The 16,285-nt window shown below is 39.0% G+C and overlaps 1 protein-coding gene across 1 annotated transcript in view; it reads left to right on the forward strand.

Moving 5' to 3' along the window:
* WDR49 (WD repeat domain 49) overlaps positions 1 to 16,285 on the forward strand; it is a 151,968-nt gene that overhangs the window by 48,383 nt on the left and 87,300 nt on the right. Inside the window, 1 exon segment of the mRNA XM_051818753.2 lies at positions 15,840 to 16,073. Within this exon segment, the coding sequence (XP_051674713.2) occupies positions 15,840 to 16,073 (234 nt within the window).

Genomic DNA, 16,285 nt, shown 5'->3' on the forward strand with positions numbered 1-16,285 from the left:
TAATATATGTATGAATTTCAAAAATTTTTTGCACCCAAATAAACTTATCTTCTATTCCATTTTCCCACAGACTTAAAATATTTGTTTATTTATTTCAGGGGCGAATACATACACACACACAAACACACATATGCATTCACATAGAGAGAGTGCTCCTATCCACTGGCTCACTCCATAAATGCTTGCAATGGCTGGGGCTGGGTCAATACTGGAGCTAGGAACTTGGGAACACAGTCTGGTCTCCCATGTGGGTGGTGAGAACTCAAATACTTAAGCTACCACTGCTGCCTCCCTGGGTCTGCGTTAGCAGGTAGTTGGAGTCAGGAGCCAGAGCCAGGTATCCAACACAGATACTCTGAGAAGGGATGCAGATATTTTAACTATTGTCTTCATGGCTCAACGAAATGCCTAACTCTGCATAAACTTTTTTTCTCATACTTAGCAATAGATTTTCAACTTCTTAGCCATTCCCCATCCTATGTCTTCACTTATTTTGCTATATTGCCTACTATAAAAAACTCACTTTCCCCTAAATTTCACCAGTCAACTGCCAATTCCTGTTGGTTCTACCATAAAAAGTATGCTTGTTGGTACCACCTGTCCATCTCAGCTATCACTGTTCTAATTTAAAATGCCATCTTCTTTGCCCCTCAGTACTGCAAGGTTTCCTAACACCTCCCTACTTTCATACTGATGGAACTCAAAATTGCCCTGTATTAGACTCATTAAGTAATTTACAAAAAATTCTACCTTCCCTCATGTCTGCCCTCGATTTAAACATCAATTGTAACATTCTTAAACCTATAGAAGGCCTCCCCTTTCTACCAGACACATTTCACTTTCAGTTTTTCCTTTCATTCATTTAATGCTGTAGTTTTATCAAACTGTTGACTGTTGCTGCCATGCAGTGTCATGGCTTTGCAACATGCTCTTTCTTTATCCTTCAATTTCCTTCTTTTCCATTAATTGGCAGATACCTACTTATCCTCCGGATTTTAGACTTTTTGGAGTCTCCTGTGCAGGTGGGGGTGTTTGTTTTCTTAATTTTATGTGTGATCCTGTTGCACATGTGTATTAGATTGTGTGTCATGTTGAACTAAAATTGATAATTTGCTTTCTTAAGAAGGTTTGACGTTCTCAACTTGTATTCTTGGTATGTGGCAATGATTATTTGTTGACAGCTTGAAGTAAAGACACATTATTGTGAGGACACAGTATCAAAGAAACTCAGAATTAAACCTTTTATTAAGCCCTAGTTAGATTCATTTGTGTTTTTTTGAGATGTGTTAGCACTTTGTTCTAACTTTGGTTATTGAACCTATAATCTGATTTGTGTTCTAAAATATTGAATACATACCTTATATCTTTTACTGAACTTTGATTACATGAAGGCACAGGATATTTGTTGAATTCATTTTTGTATTTCTCAAGGTCCAGCAGATAAAGAGCATGTCAAAATTTTCATCAAATATGGAATTAAAAGATAAGTTTATTTTGGTATAAAACCAGTTTGAAATCTGTGCATAAAAGGGAGTCTTAAAAAAAGGTAATGGAAGATGCATATTATGGGAAAACTACTCATGGATAGTGTAACGATCAGCTAAGTGATAGGATTCATGCAGTTAGGATTCCACAGGCTGTGTCTTTGTTAAATTGAGGCATTTGTACATCAGGTTTTCAATAAGTTGCTGTTAAGTGAATGAGTTTTTATCAAATGTAAATATGAAGCAAATACCAGATATTTTACCACTACAGAATTCTCTGAAAGGTTTTATTACTTTAAAAGCAAGTGAGGCCGGCACCGTGGCTCACTAGGCTAATCCTCCGCCTTGCAGCGCCAGCACGCCAGGTTCTAGTTCCGATCGGGGCGCCGGATTCTGTCCCAGTTGCCCCTCTTCCAGGCCAGCTCTCTGCTGTGGCCCGGGAGTGCAGTGGAGGATGGCCCAAGTGCTTGGGCCCTGCACCCCATGGGAGACCAGGAGAAGTACCTGTCTCCTGCCATCGGATCAGCGTGGTGCGCCGGCTGCAGCGCGCTGGCCGCGGCGGCCATTGGAGGGTGAACCAATGGGCAAAGGAAGACTTTTCTCTCTCTCTCTCACTGTCCACTCTGCCTGTCAAAAAAAAAAAAAAAAAAAAAAAAAGCAAGTGAAAAAAATATTCTAAGACTTAGAATTGATTGTGAACAGCTATCACCAATATTAACACTGCCTGGACCTTTCCAAAAAGCAGTTTTATCCTTTTATTTTTGCGTTGGCTTAAGAAAACATTACATTATAATGCAGCTTGTCCTGTTGCCTTTCATGTTAGTCTACATGCGTTTCACTTTGATGCATGCATGATAACTTTAGTTTTTATGTCTCTACAACAAAAAACATGGCCTTCTGCTACACTGTCACAACATTCTTCTGGATATTTTATAGGACTGAGGCTAAGTTAGAGCACAGGGAAAATCACAGACAGTCCTTTTTTTTTCCCCAAAGAGGATTTGACATGTTTTATTCAATGAATTATTAAATTAGAGGGTTTGCAAAATCAAAGCAATTTAATTCCAAATAATTTACTCCAAAAATAATCTGAGTCTTTAGTTCTTTTTGGGAAGACTGCTCTGTCGCCACTTTGCAGTGATGATTAATAAGTTTATTCCTATAGAATTTCACAACATATTAAATGATAGTCCAATTGCACTTTGATGTGGACTGCTAAACTGTTTCTCTTAAGGTGGCAATCACTGTTGGCAAGGCCCTGCTGGGAGCCAATAACTTGATCATTTAAAGGAGAGAGCTCCTGAGGAGGAAAAGGATTTTCACAACCTAGAAGAATGTTTTTGTTAAGGTCTGACTTCCAACCAACCAGTCTAATTCAGCTTTTCTTCGTTGCTCACTATTCTCTCCTGAGATATTAATCCTGGGATTAGATTAATACTGGGATTAGATCAGTTTGTATCTGAATCCTTGGTTTGAGGTTTTAATTTTCTCCAGTGCCTGGCTTCCATATAATAGACCTATGGTTGGTAAGGAAAATACAGCCTAATATTTGTGACTACATCTCTCTTATTTGTCTTCTTTTACTCTCCATACCACTCAGCACCCTAACTTCCAGTTATCCATCCAAAAGTGTTTTCATTTTGTTTCAACTGCACAAGTAAGTGGATTAATGCTTTCTCATAGAAATTACAAATGATGAGGAAGTGCAAAAGTAAGCATCCTTCTTTCTTATTTCCCCTTCAACCCAATTTCATTCAAGGAAATAACTATTATTAACATTTGATGTGTATTTTCTTATATCATTTTGTTATATACTTAATCTATTGCATGGATCTGATAATATTTCATATTAACATGGAATTTATATATATGTTGTTACATATTATTCTGTCTGTACAAGTACAGGCTACTTATTGTTAGTTTTTACAAAACATGTTTTACTGCATCTTGCTTTTGCTTAAACAGTGTCTGTTGGAGATATTTCTATGTGAGTATACATAAACCTGGCTTTTGTTCTTCTTGTTTAGTATTTTGCTACATAGTAATTTATAATACGGATGGTCATGATTTGATTATTCATTCATCTACTGAGTAAGAGATATTACTTCTAATTTTTACCTTTATTAATCAGGAAACAGAGTCACACAGCCACATACAAACACACATCTTTAAGATCTTGTGAGTTAATTTCTTTCTATTAAGTTCCTACAACTGGTGTTATTGGATCAATGGACAGGCACTTCTTAAGGACTTTTATAATTTATGCCTATTTTAATGCAGAAATGTTATACCAATTGTCATACTCATTAGATTTATTAAAGTGCCTTTCCTCATACTCCTAACAATGTAGAAACCAAAAATATGGTTTTTGTTTTTGTAAGTCTGAAAAACAAAAAAATTAGGGAGAATTTATTGTTCCAATGTTTATTAGATACTTATATTTTTAATTTTTTTTGTGTTACCTGATATGCCTTTATCTTACTCCTTAAGAACTTGACTGCCATTTTCTTACTGACTTGTAGTAGCATGAAAAGAGTTTGATTATCTTTACTGATCATATATTCTGAAAATACAAAATTTCACCTCTTTCAAGCATATAATTTTTTATCTTTGTTGATTTTTTTTACATTCAAAAGGTTTTCTTTCTTTTTTTAAATCTAATGTGTATGGACTGGCAGTGTGGCTTACCTGCAATGTCAGCATCCTACATATGCACTGTTTCCAGTCCTGGCTGCTCCACTTTTTTTTTGACAGGTAGAGTTATATACAGTGAGAGAGACAGAGAGAGAGGTCTTCCTTTCGTTGGTTCACTCTCTAAATGACCTCTACGGCCGGCACTGTGCCTATCCGAAGCCAGGAGCCAGGTGCTTCTCCTGGTCTCCCATGCGGGTGCAGGGGCCCAAGCACTTGGGCCATCCTCCACTGCCAGAGAGCTGGCCTGAAAGAGGAGCAACCAGGACTAGAACCCGGTGCCCATATGGGATGTTGGCGCCGCAGGTGGAGGATTAACCAAGTAAGCCATGGCGCCAGCCCCCTGGCTGCTCCACTTTCTTTCCAGAGTGGACAGTGAGAGAGAGAGACAGAGAGAAAGGTCTTCCTTTGCCGTTGGTTCACCCTCCAATGGCCGCCACGGCCAGCACACTGCGGCAGGCGCACCATGCTGATCCGATGGCAGGAGCCAGGTACTTCTCCTGGTCTCCCATGGGGTGCAGGGCCCAAGCACTTGGGCCATCCTCCACTGCACTCCCGGGCCACAGCAGAGAGCTGGCCTGGAAGAGGGGCAACCGGGACAGAATTCGGCGCCCCAACCGGGACTAGAACCGGGTGTGCCGGCGCCCCTAGGTGGAGGATTAGCCTAGTGAGCCGTGGCACCGGCCGCTCCACTTTCAATCCAGCTCCCTACTAATGTGCCTAGGAAAACAGTGAAGGATGTCCTGAGGGTTTGGGTCCTTGCACCTATGTGGAAGACCAGAAAAAGCTCCTGGTTTCGGCCTGGCCCACCTATGGTTGTCGCAGCCATTTGGGAAGTGAACCAGCAAATGGAAGACCTCTCTCTCTCAGGTCTCTCTCTGTCTCTCTCTCTATAAATCTGCCTTTCAAATGAATAAAATAAATCTTAAAAAATCCTAATGAGTTATTTGAGGGTTTTAAAAAATTAAAAAACATTAATTTTAAAGACAGAGAGAGAGAGAGAGAAATTCCATCCAATGGTTTGCTTGGCAAATACCTGTAACAGTTAGGGCTGGGACAGACTAAAGCTGGGAGCCAGAAACTCCACCCAAGGGACTCCACTCAACAAGGGTGGCAGAAACTCCACGATTTGAGTCATCATCTGTTGCTTCCCAGGGCCATTAGCCCTGAACAGGATTGGGATCAGAGGCGAGACTCCATTCCAGGCACTCTAGTATGAGATGCAGACATCCCAAGTGGTAGCTTAACTTGCTGTGCTAAAATGCCCCTCATTCAAAAAGCTTTCAATGTTTATGAAAGGTTGTCTAAGAAATGGTTTTCTTTATGGCTCTGGACTTTATGTCCAGTTTAGGAATGTCTTCCACACCTTCTATTCATAAAAATATTCTCATTTATTTTCTACTAATACTTTTTATATTGTTAATTTAGTTTGCGTCAAACTTTGTAGTTTATGCTTACAAGTTTTTTTTCTGTAACAATATCTGAGATTATTAAGATTAATTTTTTATTTCCTTTTTAAAAATGTAAAAATATTTTGATGAACATATAAAAATTGCACATATTTGTAGAGTATCCTGAGATGTTTCAATGTATGTATATATTGTGTAATATCCTAGCAGGGTAAACATATCTTTATTTTCACACTTAACATTACTACAGTAAAAATACTAAAAATCCTATCTTCTAGCTTATTTTTTTATTTTATGTTTAAAGATTTTACTATTTTGAAAGCCAGAGTTACAGAGAGAGAGAAAAGGAGAGAGAGAGAGAGAGAGATCTTCTATCTGTTGGCTCACTGTCCAGATGGCCACAATGGCCAGCACTGGGCAAGGCTGAAGCCAGGAGCCAGGAGCTTCATCAGGGATTCCCCACACAAGTGGTAGGGGTCCAGTTCTCGGGCCATCTTCTGCTTTTCCCAGGACATTAGCAGGTGGCTGGATTGACAGTGGAGCAGCTGGGTCCTGAATCAGCGCCCATATGGAATTCTAGTTCTGTAGGCAGTGGTGCTGGCTTAATCTGCTACACCGCAATGCCAGCCTTTCCTCTAGTTTATTTTAAATAGAAATATATAATACATTAATATTACCTGTAGTCATCTTACTGTGCAATAGAACTGCATAACGTCTTTATTAGAAAGAGAACATTCTCACTTTCTCATCTTCTTTCTTTGTTTTTCTTTTTTTTTAGGATTTATTTATTTATTTGAAAGTCAGAGTTACACAGACAGAGGAGAGGCAGAGAGAGAGAGAGAGAGAGAGAGAGAGAGGTCCTCCATCCGATGGTTCACTCCTCAATTATCCGCAACGGCCAGAGATGCTCCAGTCCGAAGCCAGGAGCCAGGAGCCAGGAGCCTCTTCTGGGTCTCCCACAAGGGTGCAGGGGCCCAAGGACATGGGCCATCTTCCACTGCTTTCCCAGGACATAGCAGAGAGATGCATCGGAAGTGGAGCAGTCGGGTCTCAAACCGGTGCCCATATGGGAAGCTGGCGCTTCAGGCCAGGGCATTAACCTGCTGCGCGCCACAGCGCCTGCCCCTCTCACTTTCCCATTTACTCTTCAAATACTGTCAATGGCCAGGGTTGGGCCATCCCAAAGTCAGGAGCCAAGAACTCAGTCTAAGTCTAGATTTGGTGTCAGGAACCCAAACCCCGAGTCATCCCTGCTGCCTCCCAGGCTGTGTATTGGCAGGAAGCTGGAATCAGTACTGAAGCCAGGTCAGATCCAAGCACTGCAAAATTACATGCAGACATCTCCTCTGGCAGCTTAAGCACTGTGTCGGAAGCGTACGCCGGAACTGCTTATTCCTATCTAACAGCAAGTAGCTGTTAATCAACCTTTCTCTATAACCTTCTCCTGTAAGATTAGTTTTTGAATAACCTATCTGACTGATTTGAAATGATTGCTATCATCATCTGAATTGCTGTAAATACATAATTTTGTTTCTATATACTTTATTCTTTCCATTAATTTTGTGTATTTTCCCCTACATTAACATACTATTGTTCAACCACAGCAGCTTGTGTAGAGTGTTATTTTGATGTCTGTCGGGTAATTCCTACTTAATGGTTTTCTTTTTCATTTTTAACTATCCTCTGGCGCTTTATCCTTTCAAGTAAATTTCAGGATCAATACTCTTGCTTCATGAAAACCCTGTTAGTATGTGGATTGGAATTTCATTGAATTTGATGATATTTGACTTCTTGAAAATACTAAGAAAGTACACTCATTTACTCCTTCTTTTTGCTATGTTAAGCAAAATAAATGTATACATCAATCTTTTTCACATTCTTGTTGGAATTTTCCTCCATATTACAGGAGGATCCTTATCATATTCTTTATTGTAAGGGTTATTTTAATTAGGGGTCACTACTTCCTCCACAACTCATACATTGGGTTTTGATTTTAACTAAAATTTTTGCTACAATATTTTTGAACTTTCTGGTAATTTTGTATAGGGTTTTGTTGCTTGTTCATTTTGTGAATTCTGACTTCTATATCTTTAATTTCAGACTTAATTATTTTACATGTTGTCTAATAATTCCCATGTGTGGTCCTTGATGATCTAAGTTGGATGTTTGTTACTCTGGTGATTCCCCCTCATTCTGAATTGTGTCCTTCTGTATCTAGCTGTCTTTTGTTGTTGCCTTGTAACCAATAAGCACTCGGAGGCACTCTCTTCCAGGAGAGCTGTGTATGTTGGTGCAGGGTGGAAATGTGGAAAACCACTCTCTAGGCTATTGCACTCTCCTTCTCACTTGTCCAGTTTAGCAGTCTTGCTTCAGTGCCCATACTTTGCCGCTGGACCAAGACTGAAGCTCCTGGTTATGTGTCTTCATTACCGCCTACTGTGCACTGCCCCGTCTTCAGTTTCCTTTTTCTCTGGGAAGACTGTCCTCACTTCTTCAAGACCTAGCAAGGCAGCAGAAATTATGCTGAAATTATTCAGAGCTGCATGTCTTTGAAGCAAGAAGTTACTGTACAAACATTTATCAATAGCAACTCAATCAGAATTCCCTTGTTCTAGCTGTTTTTGACATTTCCTCAAAAGTTGTTGTTAATATAAATAAGAAGTTAAAAAAAAACACCTCTAAATCTTTGAATAGGTGAAGTTAGCAGAACTTTTTAAGGACTGGGGAAAGTTCCATTATGATTTTCAATGTTATATGAGTAACAATATTGGCAAAAGAATTAATTGCAATTTAAAAATTCTCCAAATCACCTTACATTTTGGAAAAAAAATTGCCTAAAATAAAATGTTTGTATTTGTTAACTTTATTGCCTAATTTGAACTAAGAAATCAATGAAATTTCTGCAGAACCATTCATATTATTATAAGGAATTCATACTCTTTCAAGGTCAATGATAGAGTACACCAGCAAACACTGACAGAAATCCTTTTTTTAGAGCTCTATGTGTTTTCTCACTTCTGTTCAAAACAACTGAACTACAAGAGAAGATTATAGTTGTGGTAACAATTTAAAGATGATTAACAGAGGAGAAGAGCTTAATTTCAGGTTAATATTTTGAGTTGGATTTCAGTCCTAAGGGGAAAATGATGAAAATCCATTTTTTTTTTTTGACAGTTAGACAGTGAGAGAGAGAGACAGAGAGAAAGGTCTTCCTTTTCCCATTGGTTCACCCCCCAAGTGGCTGCTATGGCCAGTGCATTGAGCTGATCTGAAGCCAGGAGCCAGATGCTTCCTCCTGGTCTCCCATGTGGGTGCAGGACCCAAGGACTTGGGCCATCCTCCACTGCACTCCCGGGCCACAACAGAGAGCTGGCCTGGAAGAGGGGCAACTGGGACAGAATCCGGTGCCCCGACCGGGACTAGAACCTGGGGTGCTGGTGCCGCAGGCGGACGATTAGCCTAGTGAGCCATGGCGCCGGCCTGAAAATCCATCTTAAAGGAAGTACTATTATGCAACTTTAAGCAAAAATATTAACTGAGATGTTCCAAAGTATACTTTAGCTAATATATCATGTAAAATAAAATTACCTTTAAACAGTTACTGATGATGCTTTTGTGCATTATTAAAAGGCTTAAATTCTCAGTAAATAGACTTCTTAATACATAAAGGTATGTTCAGGAGAGCCAGTGCCCTCAGTTCCTGTTATTCTATTATTTGCAGGTAAGCTCTGCAGTGTTTATGGATTACTCCCGGAGGGCTGGATTGTTGCACTGCTGTCCTCAAAAATCCCCTAGCAACACACACACACACACACACACACTCACACAGAGTCACTCTTTCTCTTTTTTCTTTTATTGTGATTTTATATCTACTTCTACAGAATTTCAGGAGTTAGTAAATGCTTGAGGAAACCAAACAAATCTTTCAATAGGGTCACTGGAATCTTTTCTATTCTCCCTCACCTTTATGTCATTATTAGGGAATTATGAATCTTTTTGTTTCCTAACTACTTTAAATTAATCTTTACCTGTTGCCATTATGCTGACTTGGTTTTTGAAAGTGTACTGACAACAGGCCAGCGCCATGGCTCCCTTGGCTAATCCTCCACCTGCGGTGCCAGCACCCCAGGTTCTAGTCCCGGTCGGGGCACCGGATTCTGTCCCAGTTGCTCCTCTTCTAGTCCAGCTCTCTGCTGTGGCCCGGGAAGGCAGTGGAGGATGGCCCAGGTGCTTGGGTCCCTGCACCCCCATGGGAGACTGGGAGGAAGCACCCGGCTCCTGGCTTCGGATTGGCGCAGCGCGGGTCGTAGTGGCCATTAGGGGAGTGAACCAATGGAAGGAAGACCTTTCCCTCTGTCTCTCTCTCACTGTTTATAACTCTACCTGTCAAATAAAAAAAAAAAGTGTACTGACAACAGACACTCTATCCATTCAAACAGGTATGGATGTACCTGCCTAGCCATGAAGTTACCCATTTATAGGTATAAGATATGTAGTATGAAAGGGAATATTCATTTACTTGTTGCAATTTTATTACACCTCTGTGAATGGTAGTGATATTGTCAATCTTGGAGGAATCTTCAGCAAAGCTAGACAAAAACATGATGGCCTACATTTCTTTAACTCAATCCTCACAATACACCTTTTAAAGTTTGTTTGAATTGTTGTTATTATGGAATATTTAGATAATGGAGATTGAGCAATTTTCCTGCATTTTAGATAGAATTGACAGAATTTCAAAGCTGGCACGGCTGCTTCAGCCAGAGTGAGTAAATAGAGATAAAATTGCATACCTAAGCTGACTAACCTGAGTGGTGCTGAAACCTGGAGATGGGTATTTGGAGGGTCAGTCCACTTGTCTCTGGCTCTAGTACATAGGCATGATAAGTATTAGCTTATCATGCTGCATTATGAAAAGGTTAGCTATTGAAAAAAAGATGATTGTACAGAAAAATGTCATCACTATTAGATAAAAAGCCAAGTTTCACCTTAAAAATAAAAAACTTTGGCACTTGTTCCTACTAATGAAAAAAAAGAAGATGAAATAGAGCCCTCAAATCTATGCATTTAAAGGCTTAGTAAATCTGACTTTGGTTAGAGATCATGAATTCTCAGCCACCATGATGTAAATAGATACAGCACAGTGTAGATGAAATTTTATGGAAAATATATGGAAGAGTTTCAAAATTATTTCTCACCAAAATAAACTTATCTTTTAATACTATTTTACATGAACTTTTTGAAGTACCTGCATAAAAGTAAAAAAAAAAAAATCTGAGTGTTCAATTGTAATTTTAAAACATAAGAGTTTGTCCCTCCAGTTTTTCTAGTAAGAATAATGAAAATACTTCCAAGATGTGTGGAATGAAAATTGATATTAAATATATTCCTTCACGAACTGTGGCCTAATTCTATTCCAGAAATGAACTAGATTATAAAAGAAGGGGAGAACCCACAATTCTCACTTAATAACTTGATAATTAAGTGACATTTTTCAAAGAACTTGTTTAATGAAGCAATGTAAAATCTTTTCATGATTTAAAGGAAGTAGACTTATTAGGAAAGATGAGAAATAAGGTTATCTGGTTTAAAGCCAGGCCATATGATATTATTAATTAAGCTGCAAAAAAGATTTCTTATTCAGGAAGATTAGCATTGACCTTAAAACTAAATAGAGCAGTTAAGATTTAATACAAAGGAAATTTCTGGGAATATTTTTTTAAAATACTAGTGTCTGGGTCTCATCCTTAGAAATTCTGATTTAATTGGCCTGGGAAAAGGATTGGTGATTTCTAAAGCACCCTAAATGCTTCTAATGTTGAGTTTAAGAACCACTGGGATATACTATGTAGTGTAGGGAAGATTGAAAAATCAATGGGAGATCACATTCTACCACAAAGTTTCTAGGAGCATCTTGGAACACTGTTTTAAGCCTTAATGGCAGTATATTGATGATGTTGCTTAATTTTCAGCATTGAAAAATTAGAGAATTAAAGATAGAAGGTAGACTTAGTTGGGTTATTATCTGAGAGAGTTTAGGGTCCCCTAAGGAAGTAAAACAATAAAAATTAATTTAAGAAAATTTAATGAATATATATAATCTGATTAAAATATGTCTAGATTTAATTGCTAATATCAAGAAGTAACCTGTTGTGGACTAAAGAGATTATAGCTCATCTATTTTTACTTTTTCATTTAATTTATGAGACTAAATGTCAATGAAATATCCAAGTCACTATAAATTAGTTGAAGACAATAGAAAATTATTTGGGGGAAATTATAGTCCATGAATACTACGAGTTTTTGTTCTTCATCTCAATGAAGACATGACAATGAGTGTCATATGAGTGTATGAGAAGGATCTGGATAAAGTTAATCTTATGGCTGTAACATTCCATAATAATAGCTTATCCATTCTATTTATATTTAGGACACATTGAAATATGTTTGCAAGACTTAGTTCTGATAGGATTTATATTTTGGAGGATAAACATTTTCTGGAGAGCTGCTAGAACTTTCAAAATGAATTTTTTTTAGTAATGATTAAGAACCAGGATGAGTTCTCTAATATTTCTTGCCAAGAAAGCCAAATTTTCCTTACAAATGCATATTTTTGAGGTTAGATCACTGGTGATGCTGTTTATCTGGTAGAGACTGGAAGGTCCATTCACATTTGTTGCAAGGGTTGGTAGATGAGGAAGTCACCTATAGATCAAGCATAATTATTTCCACAAAATGTTTGAAAAAATCCCACAAAAAAATCTCACTGTAGATTGGATGAGTAACCATGTAGGAATGAAGCAGGTTTTTTTGTGGTGGTGTTATATTCTTGTACCTATCCTATCTAATCTTTTAATCAATGAACTGGATAAGACACCATTATTGAGTGAGTCACAATCTTTAATAAATTCAAAAAATATTTATTGAACATACACTATATCCTGTGGTATTCATGGGCAAAATAGGGAGGAATTGCTAATGTAATTGAATTAGGATTAAGGCTGGTATTGTCACATTGAAACCACGGATGACAGCCAGAAACACTTCTAATTTTAACTTGAGGAATCAATTGTTTGAAGGCAAGATGATAGGTTTGACTTGATTGTGAAAATAATAGTTAGAGTTTTGCTCAGTCAGGACCTAAAGGTAAACAAAAAGTAGGATGGAGTGGCTTAGTCAGCTAATGCAAGAATAGGTTGCTTTAAAGAAATCTTAGCACTTGTAATGGTTAGAACCCAGATGAAATATTGACTCAGTTTGGTGCCTTGCTTAAGACAAATCTTTGGAGGGCCCTAGGGTGCTCAGAGGTAGTGTTTTAAGTTAGTAGTAAAAAATTATTTGTAATTATATTATTTGTTTAGGTTGGAAGAATGGAAGAAAAAGGTAGAAAAGGAGAATAAGAAATTCCTTTTTTTTTCAGAGGAGACTCATTTTATGTATAGGTAATTAATATATGCAGTGCACACACAATGATATTGTAATGTTATTACTTATATATGTAGAGAAGCAGAATCTGTGACAAGTTGAAGATTTAAGAAAGGCTGTATCCAAGGAGTGTGGCTTAAGGTAGAATTATGTGGGTTGGGATAAAAGCCTTTTTGTGTTATTTGATATTATACAGTGGGCTTGCTCTACTGTGGTTTTCAAAAGTTAGCAAGTTCTGGATGGCTATCAACCCCTGGAGAGGAAATGGAAATAGTTTAAGTGAGAGAATTGAAGAGGCTGCCATGGTGGTTGGAATGGAATCTGAAACTGATATGAAAGTGAAAGAACTGGGATCGCCAAGCTGGAAAGGAGGCATAAGAGGAGGCTTATAAACATAGAAAACAGGGAAGCATAGGCCGGCGCCGCGGCTCACTAGGCTAATCCTCCGCCTAGCGGCGCCGGCACACCGGGTTCTAGTCCCGGTCGGGGCGCCAGATTCTGTCCCAGTTGCCCCTCTTCCAGGCCAGCCCTCTGCTGTGGCCCGGGAGTGCAGTGGAGGATGGCCCAGGTGCTTGGGCCCTGCACCCCATGGGAAACCAGGAAAAGCACCTGGCTCCTGGCTCCTGCCATCGGATCAGCGCGGTGCGCCGGCCGCAGCGCGCCAGCCGCGGCAGCCATTGGAGGGTGAACCAATGGCAAAGGAAGACCTTCCTCTCTGTCTCTCTCTCTCACTGTCCACTCTGCCTGTCAAAAAAAAAAAAAAAAAAAAAAAAGAAAACAGGGAAGCATAGACTCAAAAGCTAGAAGGGGATGTCTTCGACTGAACATATTTAGTAATTATGTAGGAATTGCTATTCTGTTTTTCCAGGCCATTTTGATATGTAAGTGAAGGATGTGTGTATATATGTATGTATGTAACTTTTTAATACTTATATGATGAAAAATACAGTAAAATAAATTTCATAAGAAAGAGAATTCATTGAACACTTACAATACACCAGTCATCATGCTACATGCTTGGTGTGGGCTCTCATTTGATGCTCAAAGCATTGGTTAAAAGAGGCACTGCATTAAAACTGAAGAAGAGAAGTCATCTGACTAGGGAAGCACAAAGATGAGATTAGGAACCAGACATTTGATCCTAGAGCTTTTCTGCTAAGTCCTCTTGGAGGGTTTATTCACTGCCTTCATTTTGACTTTCCCTTACCAGCCTGTGTTAATTCTGTACCACTACTGATAGTGATACAGCAATGCAGTATACTGATACTTTCACCTGAAAAGCTACTTTTTCTGTTTTCTTCCCAGGTCATTAAGTGTTACTCACCCACACTGGAATGAAGGAAGCTATGAGGATGTGGAATAGGAAAAGATTATTTACTGTCTGTTGAATATAGAGCAGCATTTCTCTTGAGCAAGGATTCAGTGTTTGCCCTCCACTACCCATTGATAAATGCATATCATTTACGTGCCTTGATTTTGTTTGAACAAAAATATAACACTTGTGGTGTGTTTGAACATGATTTGCGTTTGTTTAATGCCACTTCTATTTCACCAAAAGCACACACACACACACACACATATCCAAGGGTTCATCAAACAGTTCATGAAAAACACATCTATGTTTCAATTCCATTTTCCATAAGCAGTTCTGAAAAATTTTATATTTTTGTTTATTTGAAATATGGAGACAGAGAGAGAGAGAGAGAGAGAGAGAGAGAGAGAAAGAGAGAGAGAAACTCTTCTCTGTTGATTTACTTCCTAATTTCCCTCAACAACCCAGGCTGGGCCAAGACAAATCTCCAGGCTTCCCATGTGGGTAGGAGAGACCCAAGTATTTGAATCATCACCTCCCACCTCCCGGAGTGCACATTAGCAGGATGTGGAAATTGGAAGCAGAGATGGGGATTTGAACCCAGGCGCTCTGATATGCTCTCTGATGTGGAATGTGGGCATCCCAAGAGCCATCTTAACCATTGCAGCAAACTCCTGCCCTTTCTATGATCTTTTTGAAGACTCTCTCTGTGTGTGTATGTTTGTGTGAGTATATGTGTATAAAGAGTTAAAAAAAAAACAGAGAATTGTGTTAGTTTTCTATTTACAGTGTCACAAATCACCACAAACTTAGAGATTTGAAGCAGCACTAATTTGCAATGATTTGTGTTCTGTACATCAAAATTCTGGCATGACTTTCATTTGGTCAGATCAAGTGCTGGCACGGCTGTGTTTGTTTCAGGAGGCTCTGGAGGAAAGTCCATGTCCTTGCCTTGGCCAGCCTCCTGCGATCAGGCCCCTTTCTCCATCTTCCACGCCAGTAACACCAGGAAGAACCTTCACATTGCATCACTCTAAATCTGATTTTGCTTTTGACTTTTTTCTTCTATATTTAGAGACCCTTGTGATTGCAATGAACTCAACCAAATAATCCAAGATAATTCTCCATCTCAAAGTTACTAATTTTACCCCATTTGCAAACTCTTTTGTGCCTCGTAAGCTAACATATTCGTAAGTCCTGGGGATTTGGGCATGGGCATGTTTGGGAGACCATTATTCTATCCACTAAAAGCACATTCTAATAGCCAGGCCCTTTTCCAAGGGCTGAGATAAACCACAATCCCAATCCCTCCCTTAGAGAAGCTTACAATTTAGAAGGAGTTGAAACAGGTAACGGAACACAAAATAATGTGTGCTGTGACGGCAATGCAACCAATTATAGTACTGTGGAGGAAACAATTGTCTACCTGTGGGTGAGGATGAAGTAGAAACAATTGGCCAAAAAAAAAATCAGAATTATCTTTGACACATTTATATGATTTTATCACTTTTCATCCAGGTTTTGAGACTCTGGGATATTCAACTTCAGCTGTCCATCCAGAGAATAGCCTGTTCATTCCCCAAAAGTCAGGACTTTAGATGCCTCTTTCACTTTGATGAAGCCCGCGGACGACTTTTCATCTCATTTAATAACCAGCTAGCATTGTTGGCAATGAAGAGTGAGGCCAGCAAGAGGGTGAAAAGCCACGAGAAAGCAGTCACTTGTGTTCTTTACAATTCCCTCCTGAGACAGGTAATGATGCTTTCTTTCCTCTCGCCTAACACACCCCTGAGTCCAGAGGCTCATTTCCTTAATTCAGTCTAAGGTAACACTGAAGACAAATCTGTCAAAAAACAAATATGGGAAGAAGTGATTTAATAATCAGGTGCTTTTCTGCAGTAATGTGTGTTCCGGTAGATTTGAGGATGATTTCATTTGCAACCAGTGGTCACAGCAGCACTGAT

Source organism: Oryctolagus cuniculus, chromosome 4, assembly GCF_964237555.1.
Source record: "Oryctolagus cuniculus chromosome 4, mOryCun1.1, whole genome shotgun sequence".
Lineage (NCBI taxonomy): Eukaryota > Metazoa > Chordata > Mammalia > Lagomorpha > Leporidae > Oryctolagus > Oryctolagus cuniculus.